Genomic DNA, 21,147 nt, shown 5'->3' on the forward strand with positions numbered 1-21,147 from the left:
GGGATAAACATGCTGCTATATACTTTTACCTGGGCTCTCCTGAAGCCAATATTCCTTGCACCTATTTTAGTGGCTGGGCATCAAAATACAAAGAGTAACCCATGTGACTGAAAAAGGACCATGAGGACTTACTTCTGGAATTCTCTCAGGCCCCAGATACTTTCCCTGCCCTTTGTTTTCCCTGCTGTACCTTACCAAAATACCCAAAGAGTCTGGGCGTTCTTTCAATTATCTGCCTCTATACAATTTATGGAATTGGCACCATGGCTGTAGCTTTGTTTGGGAGAGAGACAAATGGAAAAGGTTGCCAAAGGAGAAGAACCACTGATGGCCACTGGGTTCCATGGCCATCCCTGGGGTGAAGCCGCTAAAGCACCACAGTCATTGACAAAAGGAAAAGCTTATCTGGGGCTTTGGGGTTGGTGCATCTAGGGCCAAAGATGAATTACAAGTACATTGTAAAAGAAAATTCAAGCCGAGGTCAGCCAAGAAAATAGTACCTTGGCTGCTTTGGGCTCCTTCACCAGAATGAAAGGAACTATGTAACAGCCCAAGGCCACAGAACCGCGCTGAGTTATGGCTGGTGATTCAGTCTGTAAGGGAGGGACTTAACATCATAAAGGAGTTTGGGGGAAATCTGTTTGGATGGGAGTATGGTCCCTGTCCAATAAATGATCACCAACAACATGATATAGGTAGCAGCAGGGGAGAATCAAGACTACCTAAACATGGGGAGATGCGGTCAAGGACTTAGGCTGCTTTGCGAGCAAGCTTAAGGAACTCCCTCCCTCTCTTGAACATCTTTTGAAGTGGATTTTACACACGAATATCAAAGAACTCTTTTTCTTGTGCCAGATACGCCCAAGTGCAAGGGAATGCTCAGTCTTACTCAGGACATCAGGTGGCACCAGCTTTTGCAGAAATTTGTATAAAGCGACAAATTCCCAATCCCCAATTTATTAACCAGGGTAAATGTGGAGGTTGTATAAAGTACAATGAGACAGGAATTGTGCAACTCCAGTCCAACATATGAAGTGGAATACTCCTTCTGAGGCTGCCGAAATTTTGGGAATGCAAGCAATTTTAGACTTGGTAACTGGCGAGTCTTCAATTTCTTTTTATTTTGTCTTTACCTCAGTTCATGTGTGATGCCCTCATAAAAGGGCCTCCCACTGTGTGGCCCCTCATAGGACTTTATTGTCAGGGGGATAAGCTGGGGGGAGGGAAGTGGTTGCAGACCTCCTCACCCAGCTACCACAAATGTACCTGAATAATGGGGAGGAAATGTCCGTCATTTGGAAGAAAAAAGATCAGAATAAACATGTAAAAAAACAAAAACCAAAAATCTTGGAATAATTAAGTCACATAGATTATGTAGGAGGTTGATTAAAAATGGAAGAAATGGATAGAATAATTACCAAAATTGGAATGGAAAACTAAAGAGATTAGATGATCCAGGGGGCAGAGCAAGATGGCGGAGGAGTAGGAGACCTGGATTGTGTCTGGTCTCAGGAATTCAGCTGAATAGGGATCAAACCATTCTGAACACCTACAATCTCAACAGGAGATCAAAGATAAGAATAGTAACAACACTCTGAACAGAAAAGCGACCAATTTCTGGAAGGTAGGACGTGCGGAGAAGTGAATCCGAGGCGATATTCGGGAGGATAGACGGCGGGAGAGGGGGCCTCCGTCGGCCGCTTCTGGCAAGTGCTAGAGCCGCGGAGCACAAAATCGGACCTTTTAGAAGCCGGCTCCGCGGAGGGACGTCGCTGCAGTGGCTAAGCGGGGGGTGGAACCCTCCCGGGACAGTGTGGTCTCAGGACCCTCGGGGTCACAGAAAGACCGGGGGTGCCTGAGTGTGGCAGAACTCCCAGGTATCAGAGCGGGGAAGCCGGCTGCAGAGACGGAGCCGAGGCGCGGGCTCTCAGCTCGGGGTTGCCATAAACTGTGATCCGTGGCCCAGTCGGGCCACTGCTCCTCCAGCGGGGACCCAACAAACGGCAGATCCGGGGAGACTCCCCTCCCTCCCCCGGGAGGAGCGGCGCGGGAGCGCACCGCAGGGATCTGCTGGGTTTGGAGACTCCACACGGGGTCGGGTGCCGGAGATAGAAACGCTCGGTCACAGGCCGGGTGAGCACGGAGTGCGGCCGGAGACCGGGGAGACGGGAGTGACTGCTTTTCTCTGGGGGTGCACTGAGGAGCGGGGCCCCGAGTTCTCAGCTCCTCCGGGCGGAGATTGGGAGGCCACCATTTTCACCCTGGTCCTCCAAAGCTGTACCGAGAGCTTGCAGGGAACAAAAGCTCCTGAGAGCAAACCGGAGCAGCTTGCTTAGCCCGGACCGACAAGGGTGGGGCAATTCCGCCTCCGGCAAAGATATTTGGGAACCACGGCAACAGGCCCTTCCCCCAGAAGATCAGCACGAACAGCCAGCAAGCCAAGACCAAGTTTACCGATCAAGGAGAACGGGAGAACTCCAGCGCTAGGGGAATACTGCACATAGAATTCATGGCTTTTTTTACCATAATTCATTAGTTTTTCAAAGTTAATTTTTTAACTGTTTTTTTTTAATTTTTCTTTTTCCCTTTTTCAAACAACATCTTATCAATCCCTTTTTTAAAAAAAATTTTTTATTTTTCATTTTTAGAGTCATATTTTTATTCCTTCATAGTAGTTACCCTTATTTTTGCCATATATATATATATATATATATATATATATATATATATATATATATATAAGTTGTTCTCTCTTTAAAATTTTGAGATACAATTTCTTATAACAGATCAAAATATACCCTAAATCACTAGTGTATGGCTTTGTTCTATTCTCCTGCCTGATCACAGTCTCTCCCTTTTTTTTCTTTTTTTTCTTTTTCTTTTTAAATCTTCTTCTTTCTTTTTAAAAACAACTTCTTATCTTATCAATTCCTTTTATAAAATCCTTTATAATTTTCATCTTTACAGTCAACTTCCATCCCTTCATTGTATCAACCCTTATTTTGTACATATATAAGTCTTTCTTCCTTTAAAATTTTAGCAGGCACTTTCTTCTAACAGACCAAAATATGCCCAAAAGCTAGTGTGTGGCACTGATCTATGCACTAGCCTGATCATATTTGATCATATTCTGTTTTTTTTGTTTTGTTCTGTTTCTGTTTGTTTTTATCTTTTTCTTTTTCCTTTTTTTTTCTCTTCTTTCTTTCCCTTTCTTGTCCACTGGTTTCAGGTCTTTTCTGATTTGTATAGAGTATATTTGCTGGAGACATTGTTAACTTGTTAGCATTCTGTTCTCTCATTCATCTGTTCTCCTCTGGACAAAATGACAAGATGAAAAAAATCATCTCAGCAAAAAGAACAAGAGGTAGTACCATCTGCCAGGGACCTACTCAATACTGATATTAGTACGATGTCGGACCTAGAGTTCAGAATCATGACTTTAAAGATACTAGCTGGGCTTGAAAAAAGCATGGAAGTTATTAGAGAAACGCTTTCTGGAGAAATAAAAGAACTAAAATCTAACCAAGTCGAAATCAAAAAGGCTATTGATGAGGTGCAATAAAAAATGGGGGCACTAACTGCCAGGATAAATGAGGCAGAAGAAAGAATCAGCGATATAGAAGACCAAATGATGGAAAATAAAGAGGCTGAGAAAAAGAGAGAGAAACAACTACAGGATCACGAGGGCAGAATTCGAGAGATAAGCGATACGATAAGACGAAACAACATTAGAATAATTGGGATCCCAGAGGAAGAAGAAAGAGAGAGAGGGGCAGAAGGTATATTGGAGCAAATAATAGCAGAGAACTTCCCTAATGTGGGGAAGGAAACAGGCATGAAAATCCAGGAGGCACAGAGAACCCCTCTCAAAATCCACAAAAATAGGTCAACACCCCGACATCTAATAGTAAAACTTACGAGTTTCAGAGACAAAGAGAAAATCCTGAAAGCAGCTCGGGAGAAGAGATATGTAACCTACAATGGTAGAAACATTAGATTGGCAACAGACCTATCCACAGAGAACTGGCAGGCCAGAAAGGACTGGCATGAGATCTTCAGAGCACTAAACGAGAAAAATATGCAGCCAAGAATATTTTATCCAGCTAGTTTATCATTGAAAATAGAAGGAGAGATAAAAAGCTTCCAGGACAAACAAAAACTAAAGGAATTTGCAAACACAAAACCAGCCCTACAAGAAATATTGAAAGGGGTCCTCTAAGCAAAAACAGAGCCTAAGAGCAGCAAAGATCAGAAAGGAACACAGACAATATACAGTCACAGTCACCTTACAGGCAATACAATGGCACTAAATTCATACCTTTCAATAGTTACCCTGAATGTAAATGGGCTCAATGCCCCAATCAAAAGACACAGGCTATCAGATTGGATTAAAAAACAAGACCCATCCATATGCTGTCTGCAAGAGACTCAGTTTAGACCCAAAGACACCCCCAGATTGAAAGTGAGGGGGTGGAAAACCATTTACCATGCTAATGGACACCAAAAGAAAGCTGGGGTGGCAATCCTTATATCAGACAAATTAGATTTTAAAACAAAGACTGTAATAAGAAATGAGGAAGGACACTATATCCTACTTAAAGGGTCTATCCAACAAGAAGATCTAACAATTGTAAATATCTATGCCCCTAACGTGGGAGCAGTCAATTATATAAGGCAATTAATAACAAAAGCAAAGAAACACATTGACAACAATACAATAATAGTGGGGGACTTTAACACCCCCCTAACTGAAATGGACAGATCATCTAAGCAAAAGATCAACAAGGAAATAAAGACTTTAAATGAAACACTGGACCAAATGGACTTCACAGACATATTCAGAACATTCCATCCCAAAGCAACGGAATACACATTCTTCTCTAGTGCCCATGGAACATTCTCCAGAATTGATCCCATCCTAGGTCACAAATCAGGTCTCAACCGGTACCAAAAGATTGGGATCATTCCCTGCATATTTTCAGACCACAATATTTTGAAACTAGAACTCAGTCACAAGAGGAAAGTCGGAAAGAACTCAAATACATGGAGGCTAAAGAGCATCCTACTAAAGAACGAATGGGTCAACCAGGAAATTAAAGAAGAATTAAAAAAATTCATGGAAACCAATGAAAATGAAAACACAACTGTCCAAAATCTTTGGGATACAGCAAAGGCAGTCCTGAGAGGAAAGTATATAGCAATACAAGCCTTTCTCAAGAAACAAGAAAGGTCTCAAATACACAACCTAACCCTACACCTAAAGGAGCTGGAGAAAGAACAGCAAATACAGCCTAAACCTAGCAGGAGAAGAGAAATCATAAAGATCAGAGCAGAAATCAATGAAATAGAAACCAAAAGAACAGTACAACAGATCAACGAAACTAGGAGCTGGTTCTTTGAAAGAATTAACAAGATTGATAAACCCCTGGCCAGACTGATCAAAAAGAAAAGAGAAATGACCCAGATCAACAAAATCATGAATGAAAGAGGAGAGATCACAACCAACACCAAAGAAATACAAACAATTCTAAGAACATATTATGAGGACTCTATGCCAGCAAATTAGATAACCTGGAAGAAATGGGTGCATTCCTAGAGATGTATCAACTACCAAAATTGAACCAGGAAGAAATAGGAAACCTGAACAGACCTATAACCACTAAGGAAATTGAAGCAGTCATCAAAAATCTCCCAAGAAACAAAAGCCCAGGGCCAGATGGCTTCCCAGGGAAATTCTATCAGACATTTCAAGAAGAATTAATACCTACTCTCCTGAAACTGTTCCAAAAAATAGAAAGGGAAGGAAAACTTCCAAACTCATTTTATGAGGCCACCATTCCCTTGATCCCAAAACCAGACAAAGACCCCAACAAAAAGGAGAATTACAGACCAATATCCTTGATGAACATGGGTGCAAAAATTCTCACCAAAATACTAGCTAATAGGATCCAACAGTACATTAAAAGGATTATTCACCACGACCAAGTGGGATTTATCCCTGGGCTGCAAGGCCGGTTCAACATCCGCAAATCAATCAACGTGATACAATACATTAACAAAAGAAAGAACAAGAATCATATGATCCTCTCAATAGATGCAGAAAAAGCATTTGACAAAGTACAGCATCCTTTCTTGATCAAAACTCTTCAGAGTATAGGGATAGAGGGTACATACCTCAATATCATAAAAGTCATCTATGAAAAACCTACAGCGAATATCATTCTCAATGGGGAAAACTCTCCCCTAAGGTCAGGAACGCGGCAGGGATGTCCACTCTCACCACTGCTGTTCAACACAGTATTAGAAGTCCTAGCTACAGCAATCAGACAACAAAAAGAAATCAAAGCATCCAAATCGGCAAAGAGGAAGTCAAACTCTCACTCTTTGCAGATGATATGATACTGTATGTGGAAAACCCAAAAGACTCCACCCCAAAACGGCTAGAACTCATACAGGAATTCAGTCAAGTAGCAGGCTATAAAATCAATGCACAGAAATCAGTGGCATTCCTATACACCAACAACAAGACAGAAGAGAGACAAATCAAGGAGTCGATCCCATTTACAATTGCACCCAAAACCATAAGATACCTAGGAATAAATCTAACCAAAGAGGCAAAGGATCTGTACTCAGAAAACTATAAAATACTCATGAAAGAAATTGAAAAAGACACAAAGAAATGGAAAAACGTTCCATGCTCATGGATTGGAAGAACAAACATTGTGAAGATGTCAATGCTACCTAGAGCAATCTACACATTCAAAGCAATGCCCATCAAAATACCATCCACCTTTTTCAAAAAAATGGAACAAATAATCCTAAAATTTGTATGGAACCAGAAGAGACCCCGAATAGCCAGAGGAATATTGAAAAAGAAAAGCAAAGCTGGAGGCATCACAATTCCGGACTTCCAGCTCTATTACAAAACTGTCATCATCAAGAGAGTATGGTACTGGCACAAAAACAGACACATAGATCAATGGAACAGAATAGAGAGCCCAGAAACGGACCCTCAATTCTATGGTCAACTCATCTTTGACAAAGCAGGAAAGAATGTCCAGTGGAAAAAAGACAGTCTCTTCAACAAATGGTGTTGGGAAAATTGGACAGCCACATGCAGAAGAATGAAACTGGACCATTTCCTTACACCACACACAAAAATAGACTCCAAATGGTTGAAAGACCAAAACGTGAGACAGGAGTCCATCAAAATCCTAAAGGAGAACACAGGCAGCAACCTCTTTGACCTCAACCACAGCAAAGTCTTACTAGAAACATCACCAAAGGCAAGGGAAGCCGGGGCAAAAATGAACTATTGGGATTTCATCAAGATAAAAAGCTTTTGCACAGCAAAAGAAACAGTCCACAAAACCAAAAGACAACCGACAGAATGGGAGAAAATATTTGCAAATGACATATCAGATAAAGGGCTAGTATCCAAAATCTATAAAGAACTTATCAAACTCAACAGCCAAAGAACAAATGATCCAATCAAGCAATGGGCAGAAGACAAGAACAGACATTTTTCCAAAGAAGACATCTAAATGGCCAACAGACACATGAAAAAGTGCTCCACATCACTCGGCATCAGGGAAATCCAAATCAAAACCTCAATGAGATACCACCTCACACCCATCAGAATGGCTAAAATTAACAAGTCAGGAAACGACAGATGTTGGCAGGGATGCGGAGAAAGGGGAACCCTCCTACACTGTTGGTGGGAACGCAAGCTGGTGCAACCACTCTGGAAAACAGTATGGAGGTTCCTCAAACAGTTGAAAATAGAGCTACCATACGATCCAGCAATTGCACTACTGGGTATTTACCCCAAAGATACAAATGTAGGGATCCGAAGGGGTACGTGCACACAATGTTTATAGCAGCAATGTCCACCATAGCCAAACTGTGGAAAGAGCCAAGATGTCCATCGACAGATGAATGGCTAAAGAAGAGGTGGTATATATACACAATGGAATATTATGCAGCTATCAAAAGGAATGAGATCTTGCCATTTGCAACCACGTGGATAGAACTGGAGGGTGTTAATGCTGAGTGAAATAAGTCAATCAGAGAAAGACATGTATCATATGACCTCACTGATATGAGGAATTCTTAATCTCAGGAAACAAACTGAGGCTTGCTGGAGTGGTGGGGGATGGGAGGGATTGGGTGGCTGGGTGATAGACATTGGGGAAGCTATGTGCTATGGTGAGCACTGTGCATTGTACAAGACTGATGAATCATGGATCTATACTTCTGAAACAAATAATGCAATAAATGTTGAGAAAAAAAAAAGAAGAAGATAGCAGGAGGGGAAGAATGAAGGGGAGTAAGTCAGAGAGGGAGACGAACCATTAGAGACGATGGACTCTGAAAAACAAAATGAGGGTTCTAGAGGGGAGGGGGGTGGGAGGATGGGTTAGCCTGGTGATGGGTATTAAAGAGGGCACATTCTGTGTGGAGCACTGTGTGTTATACACAAACAATGAGTCATGGAACACTACATCAAAAACTAATGATGTAATGTGTGGTGATTAACAAAACAATAAAAATTATTTAAAAGAAAAGAGATTAGATGATCCAGATGTTCCACCAACACTCAGAGCTGTGACAGGACCATGGCAGACATGCACCATCAAAGCTGGCATCAATTACTTTTGAAAAATTTGATGATCACTCAAAAGAGGAAACTACAGTCAATTCAAAACCAGTGTCAATTGAAATGGTGGGAGGGAAAGACCAGAATTATGATCCTGAGTGATGGGAGTGCGAAGGTCTCATGGCCCAACTTCTGAAGATAGGTTGGCATCATGAGCAGTGAGATATAGAAGATCTTTCTGAAAACTTTTTCCCAGACTTCCCTGATGTCAAATTCTTACACATATCTTGGTAGATCCTAAGTCCAAGGCACAGCTTGCCTATGTTTTTCCATGGTCTGGCATATCCTTTATTTTTAAAAGCTCACATGAGGGGTCTGAGCGTCCCTTCAGACATCTGATCTTGTGTGATCCACACAAGTTCCCAATGTGTTTTAGGAGGCCAGCACTACTTTCATACCAACATCAAACAAGGGTATTATAAGAAATGAAAATTATAGAATATGCTTCATAAGCATAGATACAAAATCCTGAGTAAATGTTGCCAAATCAAATACAGATAGTCATGACCTAATTGGCCATCAACTGGTCCAAGAATGCAAGCCTGGTCAGCATTCAAAAATCAATTGATTTAATTAATCATATTAACCACTAATAATTAGTGGTTACTTTATCAAAAGAAAAAATCATTTTGTAAAACTCTACAGCTGTTCATAATAAAAACTATCAGCAGACTAGAAAAGAAGGGAATTCTTCAATATGACAAAGGATTTAAAAAAAAAAAAACACAGCTAATATTACTCTTCATGGAAGGAGTATGGAATGTTTTGCCCCTCCGAGTAGGAAAAAGAAGGATGTCCACAATCAGTGGAGTGTTTTCAGCATTGTGTTGGAGGTCTTACCAGTGCCAAAATGGAGAAAAATGAACTAAAAGACATAATTAGGAGGGAAATGGGTAATTAGAAAGGAAATCGGTATTAAAGAGGGCACGTATTGAATGGAACACTGGGTGTTATACGCAAACAATGAATCATGGAACACTACATCAATCACTAATGATGTGATGTATGGTGATTAACATAATAAAATAAAATTTAAAAAATATTTTAAAAATATTTTTCTTAGAGAATAAAGTAAAACATTTGGGAAAAACTTTAGATCAAGATATAATTTTTAGTATATTACAAAAAAAGAGTAGAAAACAATTTATTAAAAAAGATTTTGTATTAATATATCACACAATTACCCATAAACACAGTGAAGACACTGTTACTATATTTTTAGTAAAGATTTTAAAATGAAAAAAAGGAAAAATTAAGACATTCTGAGGAATATTTTCATAACATTGGGAAAAACAAAGTATTTTTAAGGCAGGACTAGCCATAAATGAAATTCTCTTCATTAAAAGGAAGTATTATGAGCATGAAACTAAAAATCACAAAATAAGAGAACATGTGTGCATCTACTGTAGATCCACACAAGTCAATAAACAAAAGGCATACAACTTGATTTTTTTTATGGACAAGAGATCTCAATGCAAAAATATTTCCAAATGGCCAATAAATGTGAAAAGATATTTAACATCATTAGCCATCAATGCAATGTAAATGATACTTGTGTACACCCACCAGAATGTCTATTATTAAACGGATAGGCAACAAAGTGGAAGACTCAGAATTCTTACATACTATTGATATGACTCATGTGAATTTGTATGATTACTTTTTATAACTGTTTGATAGTATCTACTATGGGTAAGTAAGTGCCTACTCTATGACCAGCAGCAATTGGACACTAGGACATCGATACACAGAAATGAATGCTTATTTCTACCAAAAGACCTATTAGTGGATGTTCACAGCAGGCTTATTCATAATAGCCTGAATGGATAAGTCAATTACGGTAGATTTATACAGTGAGATACCACACAAAAACAAATAAGAGTGATCAGTTGCCATGTAGATGGATTTCACTCATAATGTTGAGTTAACAAAAAGAAAGCTAGACATGACCTGTAGAGACACAGAGGCTGTGACTGGGAGGTGGGCTCAGTCACGTGCCTCTGTTCATGTGGTGGCTGCAACTGCCCAACCCTTGCTCCTCCTCTCCACCACAGGAAGAACCATGCTGTGTTTCTCAGGAAATGTGTAACATTATAGTTATAATATACAACTTTATAATATTATAGTTATAATACAATATAAAGTTATAACATAATATATTATTATATAAAATATATATTATACATAATATCACTATATAATTATAATTATATAAAATATAATAATACAATAATATACAATTATATATTATATATAATAATATAATATAATAATTATATATAATATAATAATTATATAACTATATAATATAATAATATATATTATATACAAAAATTATATACATAAAAATGTATTTTATATATATTATATATAAATTATATATAATAAATTATATAATATATAATTACAATTATATGATATAATATATAATTATATAAAATAATTATATGATAATTATAAAATAATTATATAATTATAATATATAATAACATAATTATATTATATATAATATTATATAAAGTTATAATACTACAACTTTATCATTCTAAAACATTTTTAATAAGTTATAACATTATATTTCTTTTGTAGAAAGATAGGGCATTTAGGGCTTAAATACCTGTGGAAGCGTGACTCCACTGAGGGGTGAAGTTCCTCATCAAAATCATCCAGTTCCTGCTCCTCAGAGAGGGGCAAGAAAACCTCTCCAGGAAAGGGGGGCAAGGAATAGAGAGAGGGATGTCACCCTGCACCCTGTAGCTCCAAGTGGGTGTAAAGTCTTGCATGTATTGTATATGGATAGTCTATGGATGATATAAAATCACTCACACTGACCTACCTGCTCTAGACTGGGAGCAAGAGGCTGTACTCCTCCAGGTTGAAGCTCTATTTAACTGCAGAAGGAGGGCCAGGAATTAGGAGCTCATCTATCTTCAATCTGGGTGGTTTACGACATCACCTTAGGGTACAAACAGAAAATACAGGCAAATATTAAATGGAGTGATGGGCAGAGCATCTTATAGCTAAACGTGTTTGCTCAGGTTTGTGGGGGGGGGAGAGCCTGTGTTATCTTTGGGTGTTGTCCACTTTGTGAGATCTCTATTTCAGGGAGGAGACATCCTGAGTTTTCCTTCCCTGCACGTGAGCTTTAGTAGACTCGGCACAGCAGCAGGAAGCTGCGGGAAGAAGAAACCTGTGGAAAAGGCAGACATCAGGAGATTAGAGTGAAGACAGCTATGGTTGTCTATGGTTGTCTAAGGAACAGATAGCCTCTTGGGCTTTTTTCCAGAAGCCATTACAGTTTGCCCCTAATAGAGTTGAAAATACTTCTGGTCCAACAAAATAGCCTGGGAGGCATAGTTAGGGTCCCTATTGGAGTCCAGTGGATTGGAAATGGGCCACCACATGTCCCAGGCCAATAGCAGCCACCGTGCCAATCTGGGGCATACTGTAAATGACCACATGGGCTGGAAAGTTGGGACGCTCAGGTTGGAGAAGAGAAAGATGCATCACAGTGACCACAGATGCTACCCACAGAGGGGAGAAGAATGTGTCTCTTCTTGCTAGATGGGATGCTGCCCGAATCATCAATTGCCTAATAAAGCCAATTAGATCTTCAAATTGACTTTATCCTGGGTATTTTAGATTACATATTATTCATCTCATCTACCTACCTGTCCTGCACTTGGTTTTGTGTCTCCAGTTAACATCCTAATGGATGTGCTTTTACTGGCTCCATTAAGTCCTAATAACCCTAAAAGCTCACCTGGAAAAAATATATTAATGATAATAGAAAGATTATTAGACGTCTCAGTATGTGGCTGACTCAGTTGGTTAAGGATCTGACTTGATTTTGGTTCAGGTCATGGTCTCAGGGTCATAAGATTGAGCTCCACGCTCTGTGCGGAGTCTGCTTGAGATTCTCTCCCTCTCCCTCTGCCCCTCCCCCCACTCACATGCGTGCTCTCTCTCTCTCTGTAAAATAAATAAATCTTTTTTAAAAAAGTGTGGAAGGGGATACAACGGGATTCATAATAGGAATAGAAAGCCTGAAATTGAGAGGGAAACACATAAATTCCATGAAGAAAGAAAGAACTTAAGTAAATGGTGTGACAATTAGCTTGACAAATGTAAAAGAGAAAAGCTAGATCCCCACATTGTGCCTCTCACAAAAAGCAAAGTGTAGGTGGAATCAAGAGAAAATGTAACAAATAAAACTTCAGAACAGTTGGAAGGAAATACAGAAGAATATATTTTGATTTCCAAAAAGGAAAGAGTTCCTAAAACAGGACACACACAGACACACAATCACAGAGTAAACATTATAATGTTCAATCATAATAAAATTAAAACCTCAATACAACAAAAGAAATGATAAACAAAATCAAGATTAAGAAAGTTGAAGAGCTGGCAAACGTGTAAAGAAGTTGTCTGAAACAAACAAAACAGAAAAAGGAATATCCAGAATAAAGATCCCTTAAAAATACATTAGTTTTCTTTCTTTACTTTTAAAGATTTTATTTATTCATTTGAGAGAGAGACAGAGAACACAAGCAGGAGGAGTAGCAAGCAGGGGAAGAGGGAGAAGCAGACTCCTTGCTGAGCGGGGAGCCTGATGCATGACTCGATCCCAGGACCCTGGGATCATGACCTGAACCGGAGGCAGATGCTTAACCATCTGAGCCACCCAGGTGCCGCAAAAATACATTAGTTTTAAAAGTCAAATAGGAAGGTGGGCAGATAATACAAAAGGACAATTCACAAAAGAAGAAAGCTAACTGAGAAGATACTTGACTTCTCTGGAAAGCAAGGGAATACAGCCTCAGAGAGCAATGAAATACTGTATACTCTTATCAGATGGGCACAGAGAAGGGCAATACTCAGCACTGCAGTGGATATAGGAAAATAAATTCTCACATAGTTCAGGTGGGAAAATAGAGAACATTGGGGATATGGCCACACACACACATTCATGCCCAGCAACTCTGCAATTTCTCTTCCAGGTCCATCATCTAGACATATTCTCCCACACGTGCTTTAAAGATCTATGTTATTCTTGGTGTAATCCTTATATCATCAAAAGGCACAGAATCATCCACGTTCAAAATTCTGGTAAGTTTTCTATTTCAACACTGCAGTATTTTCAAACAAAGTGAAGATTATGTTTTTGTCACAGGGAAAAGAGAATCTGAGAGTTTCCCCACATCAATTTAGTGTAAATAAAATAACCTCAGAGAATTAACAAAGTACCCCTTAAGTTGTGTGAGATAAATCACTGAAGATTGGTACTTATCACTGTATTAACATGGCTAAATATTATGGCGAATCTCAGTTAGATTTCAGACATATTAATATGTATTTATGGAAACAAGAGACATGTACTTTTTTAATTTTTGAGAGGGAGAAAGCGTATGCAGCTGGGGCAGGGAGGGGCAGAAGGAGAATCCCAAGCAGCTCCACACCCAGCACAGAGTCTGATGCTGGGCTCGATCTCACGACTCTGAGGTGATGATCTGAGCCAAAATCAAGAGTCAGTCACTTAACCAACTGCATCGTTTAGCTTTCAGTGCTCTTTGCCATACTTGCTTTTTCAGAGGTTCCACTGCTTTGGGACACACCAGTTTGCGAGGGTCTTCATTTTCCCTCACCGAAATCATTCACAGACCTTTGTACAACACATTACTGAGGCTTATACTCTCTTTAAAAATTTCAAAGAGACGTGAACTTCAAACAGACGTTACTCCAATGCCTACAAATTTTAAAATGTGTCTTATTGACCGTTTTTATTGCAAATTTTCTAGATTTCTTCAAAAAGAACAATTTTTGTAGTTTAGTCCAGAGTATTTAATGCAAGACACCAAAACCCCCAAATGAACAAGATCCACTGTCTTTAATTCATTTTTTACTTCACTCCAAGATGATAAAATTACCAAGCAGTTAGCTTAAGGACATATAATTGTAATACAATGGGGTGATTTGGACAATATCTGGAGATGTTTTTGATTGTCACACTCAGGTAGAGATTGCTACTGGAATCTAGTGGGTACAGATCAGGATTGCCATTGAATATTCTCTAATACACAGGACAGCCTCTCCTTTCTCCCTCCCCCAACAAAGAAATCTCTGGCACAAAGTGTTAACGGTGCCACTGTTGAGAAAAGCACATCTAGTATGAGAAAAATAAACCCAGTATCATTAAAATTATTTATTCATAATCACTGTAATGTTTTCATTTATTAATCCCTTGGAATAAATTATTCTTACTTTCTACTTCAAATACTCCAAACATTCACTCAGTATAACTTTGTAGATCTAAGTTAGGTCATCCCTTCTTGGCTTTTTACAATACAATGAAGAGTAGACTTCCATGTCTTGGGTTGGAAGTTACTGTTACTTGGCTATACTTTGAGGCAGGTGTGGCACAAATGGGCTGAAAGTAAAGGAAGGGTCACCCTTGTAGAGTTGATCCAGGCAAGGACTGGGGACAGGCAGCTTAGAATCGTTCAAAGGTCTTTGGCAACTGCATCAAGAAATACTTATTCCAGGGTTTTGTCCCCACCCATTTCCTGGCATGATCTGTGTTAGTTAAGGTAATGTTGACTATCTGTTGTAACAAACAACCCCACAGTCTCAGTAACCTCAGTAGCTCAATACCACAAAGTGTTTTGTAGGGGTTTCACTTTTTGGTTTTGCACTGGAGTGTGTGTAGGTGTGTGTTTCATGCCTTGGTCCTGCACAGACCAGGGAGCTCTGTAGGCAGCTCATCTCCAAATGGTGACTCCCAGGCTAGGCACCAGAAAACTTGGTTTCTGGTGACATCTCTCTTCCTGGCTTGCAGATAACCACCTTGCCGTGTCCTCATGTGAGTGCACAGAGATATGGTGTCTCTTCCCCTTCTTATAAAGATACCAGTGTTATTAAGGCCCTAATCTTATGATCTCACTGAACCTTTATCTCCTTAAAGGCCCTATCTCCAAATACAGCCACACTGGAGTTTGGGGCTTTAACATAAGAATTTCAGGGGAACACAATTCAGTCCATAAGAGCTAACAACAGCAATAGTAGCAAGAACAACAAAAAAACTTACCTAAATAAGAGTATACAAGTATATCGCACTGATTTTAAGGTGTTTACGGGGTCACCAGTTGGAGAGGTCATAACATACATAAACATGAGAAATTAAGATCTGCATAAGAGTAGACCCTTGCATCATAAGAAAACATACAAAATCAGAAATATGTTTCAAAATTGTAAGATATGTCATTTTTAAACTTTCCTCAACTTGATTATTCAAATTCTTACTGAAATTACTTAAACAGGTTTCAAATTTCCTTGACAGTCACAACAGACAAACCATAGACTGTACAATATAAAATGTGAAAAATGACAGAAAAGGAAAATCCATTTATTATGAATAAGCAAAAAACAACAACAAAAACAAACAAACTCTGAATTACAAAATGCAAATACTTGTTGGGATAAGCACCAGGTGTTGTATGGAAGCGCTGTGTCACCATATTCAACACCTGAAGTTAACATTACACTGTACGTTAACCAACTAGAATTTAAATAAAAACTTTTAAAAAAGCAAATACTGTGCTGTTCTGTAATCACTGCCTCTCTTTCCCCTAAAATCAGGATTATGTCTTACTTTGTACTTGTGCACTTTATTCAAAAGGATAAGAAAATATTCAAAATTTTGATGTTGAAACAAAGAAAATAAAGCAATCTCTGTGTCATCTTGAAGAGATCCAAACATTCTACAACAAATGCATTTTCGATTTACTTCTGTATGACAGGTGGGATTTAGTTGCCGGTACAGAGGCCCCATGGTCCGGTTTCGAGACTGTTCTCACTGCCTTTTCTCCTTAGTCCTACTATCCATCATGTTATTGAGAAAAATGGGGACGTGAGTTTCAAAAGCATTTTGTATCACATCTGAAATAAGATATATTAATTACATAAAATATTATCTTTAAAAAGAGGCATAAGACTAAAAAGAAACATAGGGTATTTGGGGCTTAAGGGTCTTCCTGTGGGAGGAGTTTCCTCTTCACTGAAGGGTCAAGTTCTTCCTCAAAGTCATCCAACTCCTGTTCCTTGGAGAGCTCCAGGAAAACCTGAGATGGACAAGAAATAAAGAGGGAGAGATGTCACGCTGCCTCTGTAGCTCCAAGTGAGTGCAAAGCGTCCGCTCACACTGTACATTTATAGTGCATGGATGAACCAAGTCACGCACACTGACCCACCTGCTCCAGGGTGGACTGGGAGAGGCTGTACTCCTCCAGGTGGAAGCTCTGTTTAACTGCAGAAGGATGGACGGATGTTAAGAGTTCATCTATTTGGAGAATTTTACCAAGTTATGCACAAAATCTACATACACAAGATTTTAAACATGAAGGATAAGGTGATAAATATTCTCGGACTAAATATGGAAAGACAGGGGCTCGCTTGGGCAGCACATATGCTAAATATGGAAAGGCAAATTCACCCTGTGGTCTTGTAACAGGACGGAAATACTCTCCCATTGTCTTAGAGTTTGGGCAGGGGCACACCAAACTGGAAAACAATGTGCAAGGTCCCAGACCACCTAGGCAGGGTGAATGGAGAGACAGTTCCCCCTGTGCTAGAACACTACCATGTGCCCCTCGACGTTTGCCTTCATTCTCTCTACTCTGCTCTTTGCTCTATCGGCTGACTTAAGAGGCTTTTTCTGGTGGTTTCCACTAGTGGTAGCTCATGAGGAAGGACAGAGGAGAGGGGAGGTCAAGGCCTTTATTCCTTCACTCCCTCCCTGACATCAACTTTGTCCCTTGATTGAAAGTCACTGCTTCTCACGAGGTCACAAATTCTACATGATTCTACTCCCGGGTTCCAGCCGCTGCTTCCTCTCTCAGTCCCTTTGGACCTGAGAATGGCAACTTCTTCTATGAAGAAGTTCTTCTGCTATGTCTAGCACTGTGCCTTGCCTCTTGGCAAATGGTCCCTGCCTAAACCAAACTTTTTTGAATTATCCTAATTTTAAGTTGACCATCTGTTATCAATGTGGACTTTGATTAAGACCCCCAAATGTGCAAATACATAAAAGGAAGATAATAATGAACCGAGAGGTAAGACTAGAAAGCAAAGTTTTCTTGTGGGCAGTTGTCCAGATTGCTGTGGCATTTCCTTTCTCCCCTCCGTGGACAGAGGATCTGGTGGGATTGACCTATAATCTGGGGACATGGGATTGGGTCCTTGCCTCTAGTCTGGGAACACATAAAAAATTGTGGACAGTGATGGCCCTGGACTGGCAGAGTCTGGAGAGGCCAAGATGCTGCATCCAATGGAGGTCCTCCAAGAGATTTCTTGGAAAGGGAAAGGAATTCCAAGAAGTGGCCCAGGGGCTGCAAGAGACCAAGAGACCAAGAGGAGAAGGCATCACCCACCCCAGAGTAGAAGCTTTAGTCAGAGGTTACAGATGGGAGGGGAGAGGGAGTCTTCAAGGAACTCCTCTCTGCACAGGAGGCCCTCATGCCGTAGTCCGGCTCTAATGAGCAAATCAAGCTTTGCTGTCATGTTCTTCTTCCCTCTCCTTACACTCCACACCAGAGAGGCTCAAAAGATCAGTGGATGAGCAGAGGAGGAATAAGATAAGAAGGGAGATAAAACCAACCCTCCCACCTCCCTAGCTTCAAGTCTCCAAATATTAAGCAACTAAGCAACTCTGACCTGGAGTGGGCATGCGAGGCTGGAGTTCTGTGCAGTTTGCAATACACCAAAGTGATCTGATGCTATGGGGGAATGAGTCTATGTAGCAGGACACAGGAATAGTCACAGGACATGGGTTGTGCTCACACACTATGGGGTCTACCTCATTCAATAAATGTATTGAGGCTGAGAAGGTAACTGTATCTCACCTAACATTTGGAGGGAAAAAAAAATGCTAACTTACATTTCCACGACACAGTGGGGTGGAAAACTGTGATAAAAAGTTAGGTTCCCCCCCCCAAAGCAGAACTTTAGTTTTAGCAAATGAAACACAGCAGAAGGAATCTGAGGTGGGAGGGAACATGTTTAAAAGCAGAAACATTAGAAGGCTCTGAAGAAGAGGCTCACTGTACTCTAGGGACGCAGCCCTTTCTGGAATATCTCCCTGCCTGCTCCTAATTGGTCATAAAACCGTTCATGTTGATCCGAGTCAGTTGTGGGAATCCTTTCCACAGGAATGATGCAAAATTGGTCACTAGGCTAGAATGACCACTGTGAAAAATGGTTACATGGACCTTAGAGCAAAGGTGACCAGCAGAAGAAGGAAGTAAAAAGAAAAGCTATCTGGGGCAATCATAACCTTGTATCAAGGAGAAAAATATCTCTAAGAACTAGAATGTTTGGGGCTTCTAAAGACAGACAGGTGACAAATAAGAAAGCACAGATCAAGAAGAGGGGGACATCTTGGCTCTTTCCACAGTTTGGCTATTGTGGACAGGGCTGCTATAAACACTGGGATTCTTAATCTCAGGAAACAAACTGAGGGTTGCTAGAGTGGTGGGGGGTGGGAGGGACGGGGTGGCTGGGTGATAGACATTGGGGAGAGTATGTGCTATGGTGAGTGCTGTGAATTGTGCAAGACTGTTGAATCACAGATCTGTACCTCTGAAACAAATAATACATTATATGTTGAGGAAAGAAGAAGAAGAAGAAGAAGGAGAAGAAAGGAGAAGAAAGGAGAAGAAAGGAGAAGAAAGGAGAAAGAAGAAGAAGAAGAAGAAGAAGAAGAAGAAGAAGAAGAAGAAGAAGAAGAAGAAGAAGAAAAGAAGAAGAAGAAGAAGAAGAAAAGAAGAAGAAGAAGAAGAAGAAGAAGAAGAAGAAGAAGAAGAAGAAGAAGAAGAAGAAGAAGAAGAAGAAGAAGAAGAAGAAGGAGGAGGAGGAGGAGGAGGAGGAGGAGGAGAAGGAGAAGGAGGAGGAGGAGGAGGAGGAGGAGGAGGAGGAGGAGGAGGAGGAGGAGGAGGAGGAGGAGGAGAAGGAGAAGGAGAAGGAGAAGGAGAAGAAGAAGAAGAAGGAGAAGGAGAAGGAGAAGGAGAAGGAGAAGGAGAAGAAGAAGGAAGAAGAAGGAGAAGAAGAAGGAAGAAGAAGAAGAAGAAGAAGAAGAAGAAGAAGAAGAAGAAGAAGAAGAAGAAGAAGAAGAAGGAAGAAGGAAGAAGGAAGAAGGAAGAAGGAAGAAGGAAGAAGGAAGAAGGAAGAAGGAAGAAGGAAGAAGGAAGAAGAAGAAGAAGAAGAAGAAGAAGAAGAAGAAGAAGAAGAAGAAGAAGAAGAAGAAGATAGCAGGAAGGGAAGAATGAAGGGGGAGAAATCGGAGGGGGAGATGAACCATGAGAGACAATGGACTCTGAAAAACAAACTGAGGGTTCTAGAAGGGAGGGGGTGGGAAGATGGGTTATGGGTTAGCCTGGTGATGGGTATTAAAGAGGGCACGTATTGCATGGAGCAGTGGGTGTTATACACAAACAATGAATCACGGAACACTACATCAAAAACTGATGATGTAATGTATGGTGATTAACATAACAATAAAAAATTAAAAAAAAAGAAGAGGGGGAGAGGGACGCCTGGGTGGCTCAGTTGGTGGAGTGTCAGACTCAATTTCAGCTGAGGTCTTGATTTCAGGGTCAGAAGTTCACACTCTGGGTGTGGAGCCTACTTAAAAGAAAAGAGAGGGGATGGGGGACTCAGCTTTTTATCAGATTTCATACACTGGTGTGATAGGCAAAATCGGAGCCCATGATAGATCAACGCAGTTATGTAAAGATCCCAATCCAAGAGTCTAGACTTGGCTTAGCCCACCTCAACAGAGAGGAACCTCCTTATCAACATCTAACGCTATCTAAGAGTACATACAGACAAAAACAAATGTCTTTTTTTTTTTTTTTTGTATGAATTTGTGGACACTCCAGCCCTAAATACCAATGATCTCTTCCCTCTAGAGTCTCATTCAATTAGGATAGGACTTCTCAACCTTGGCACTGATGACATTTTGATCTGATCCTTCTTTGCTGTGGGAGGGAGTGGACCTGTGTGCATTGTAGGATGTTTAGCATCATCCCTGGCCTTGACCTACAAGATACCAGTCGCACCCCCGAACTCCAGCCCCAGTTGTGACAACCAAAGCTATCCACAGACATTACTGAATCACTCATGGTTGAGAACCACCATTAAAAGTCTTAATACTTCTTATACTGGTTTTATGCAAGATTTGAATTTCTCTGTTACCTGGAGTCCTATCTCCAAACAGTCACTCTTACCTATCTCTAATTTGAAGAAAGCTTGCGATAAGGGGTGCACATCCTCAACAGGCAACTTATAGACCATCAGGGAGGAGTACCTGCCAGGAATGGAGAGGGAGGCTGAGCTCCATGTTTCAAGAAGACAACCATTAATGGATGCATGTCTAAAAAACAGCAACAATGTCACCAACAATTTGTCTTGATGTACGTGTCTGCAGAGCCATGGAT

At 40.3% G+C, this 21,147-nt stretch overlaps 1 protein-coding gene across 5 annotated transcripts in view; it reads right to left on the bottom strand.

Annotated features, from left to right (window-relative positions):
- Positions 1-14,412: 14,412 nt before the first annotated feature.
- ABCA9 (ATP binding cassette subfamily A member 9) overlaps positions 14,413-21,147 on the bottom strand; it is a 66,937-nt gene continuing 60,202 nt past the window's right edge. For 4 of the 5 annotated variants that reach the window (XM_027626112.2, XM_027626113.2, XM_027626111.2 and 1 more), the window contains 3 exons: positions 20,938-21,017; positions 16,906-16,961; positions 14,413-16,776 (listed from right to left, as the gene is read on the bottom strand). In XM_027626112.2, the coding sequence (XP_027481913.1) occupies positions 16,678-16,776; positions 16,906-16,961; positions 20,938-21,017 (235 nt within the window). In that variant the 3' untranslated portion in view covers positions 14,413-16,677. The remainder of the gene's footprint in view (positions 16,777-16,905; positions 16,962-20,937; positions 21,018-21,147) is intronic. The other variant, XR_003525314.2, reaches the window with a different exon arrangement.

Source organism: Zalophus californianus, chromosome 16 (assembly GCF_009762305.2).
Source record: "Zalophus californianus isolate mZalCal1 chromosome 16, mZalCal1.pri.v2, whole genome shotgun sequence".
NCBI classification, from domain to species: Eukaryota; Metazoa; Chordata; class Mammalia; order Carnivora; family Otariidae; genus Zalophus; species Zalophus californianus.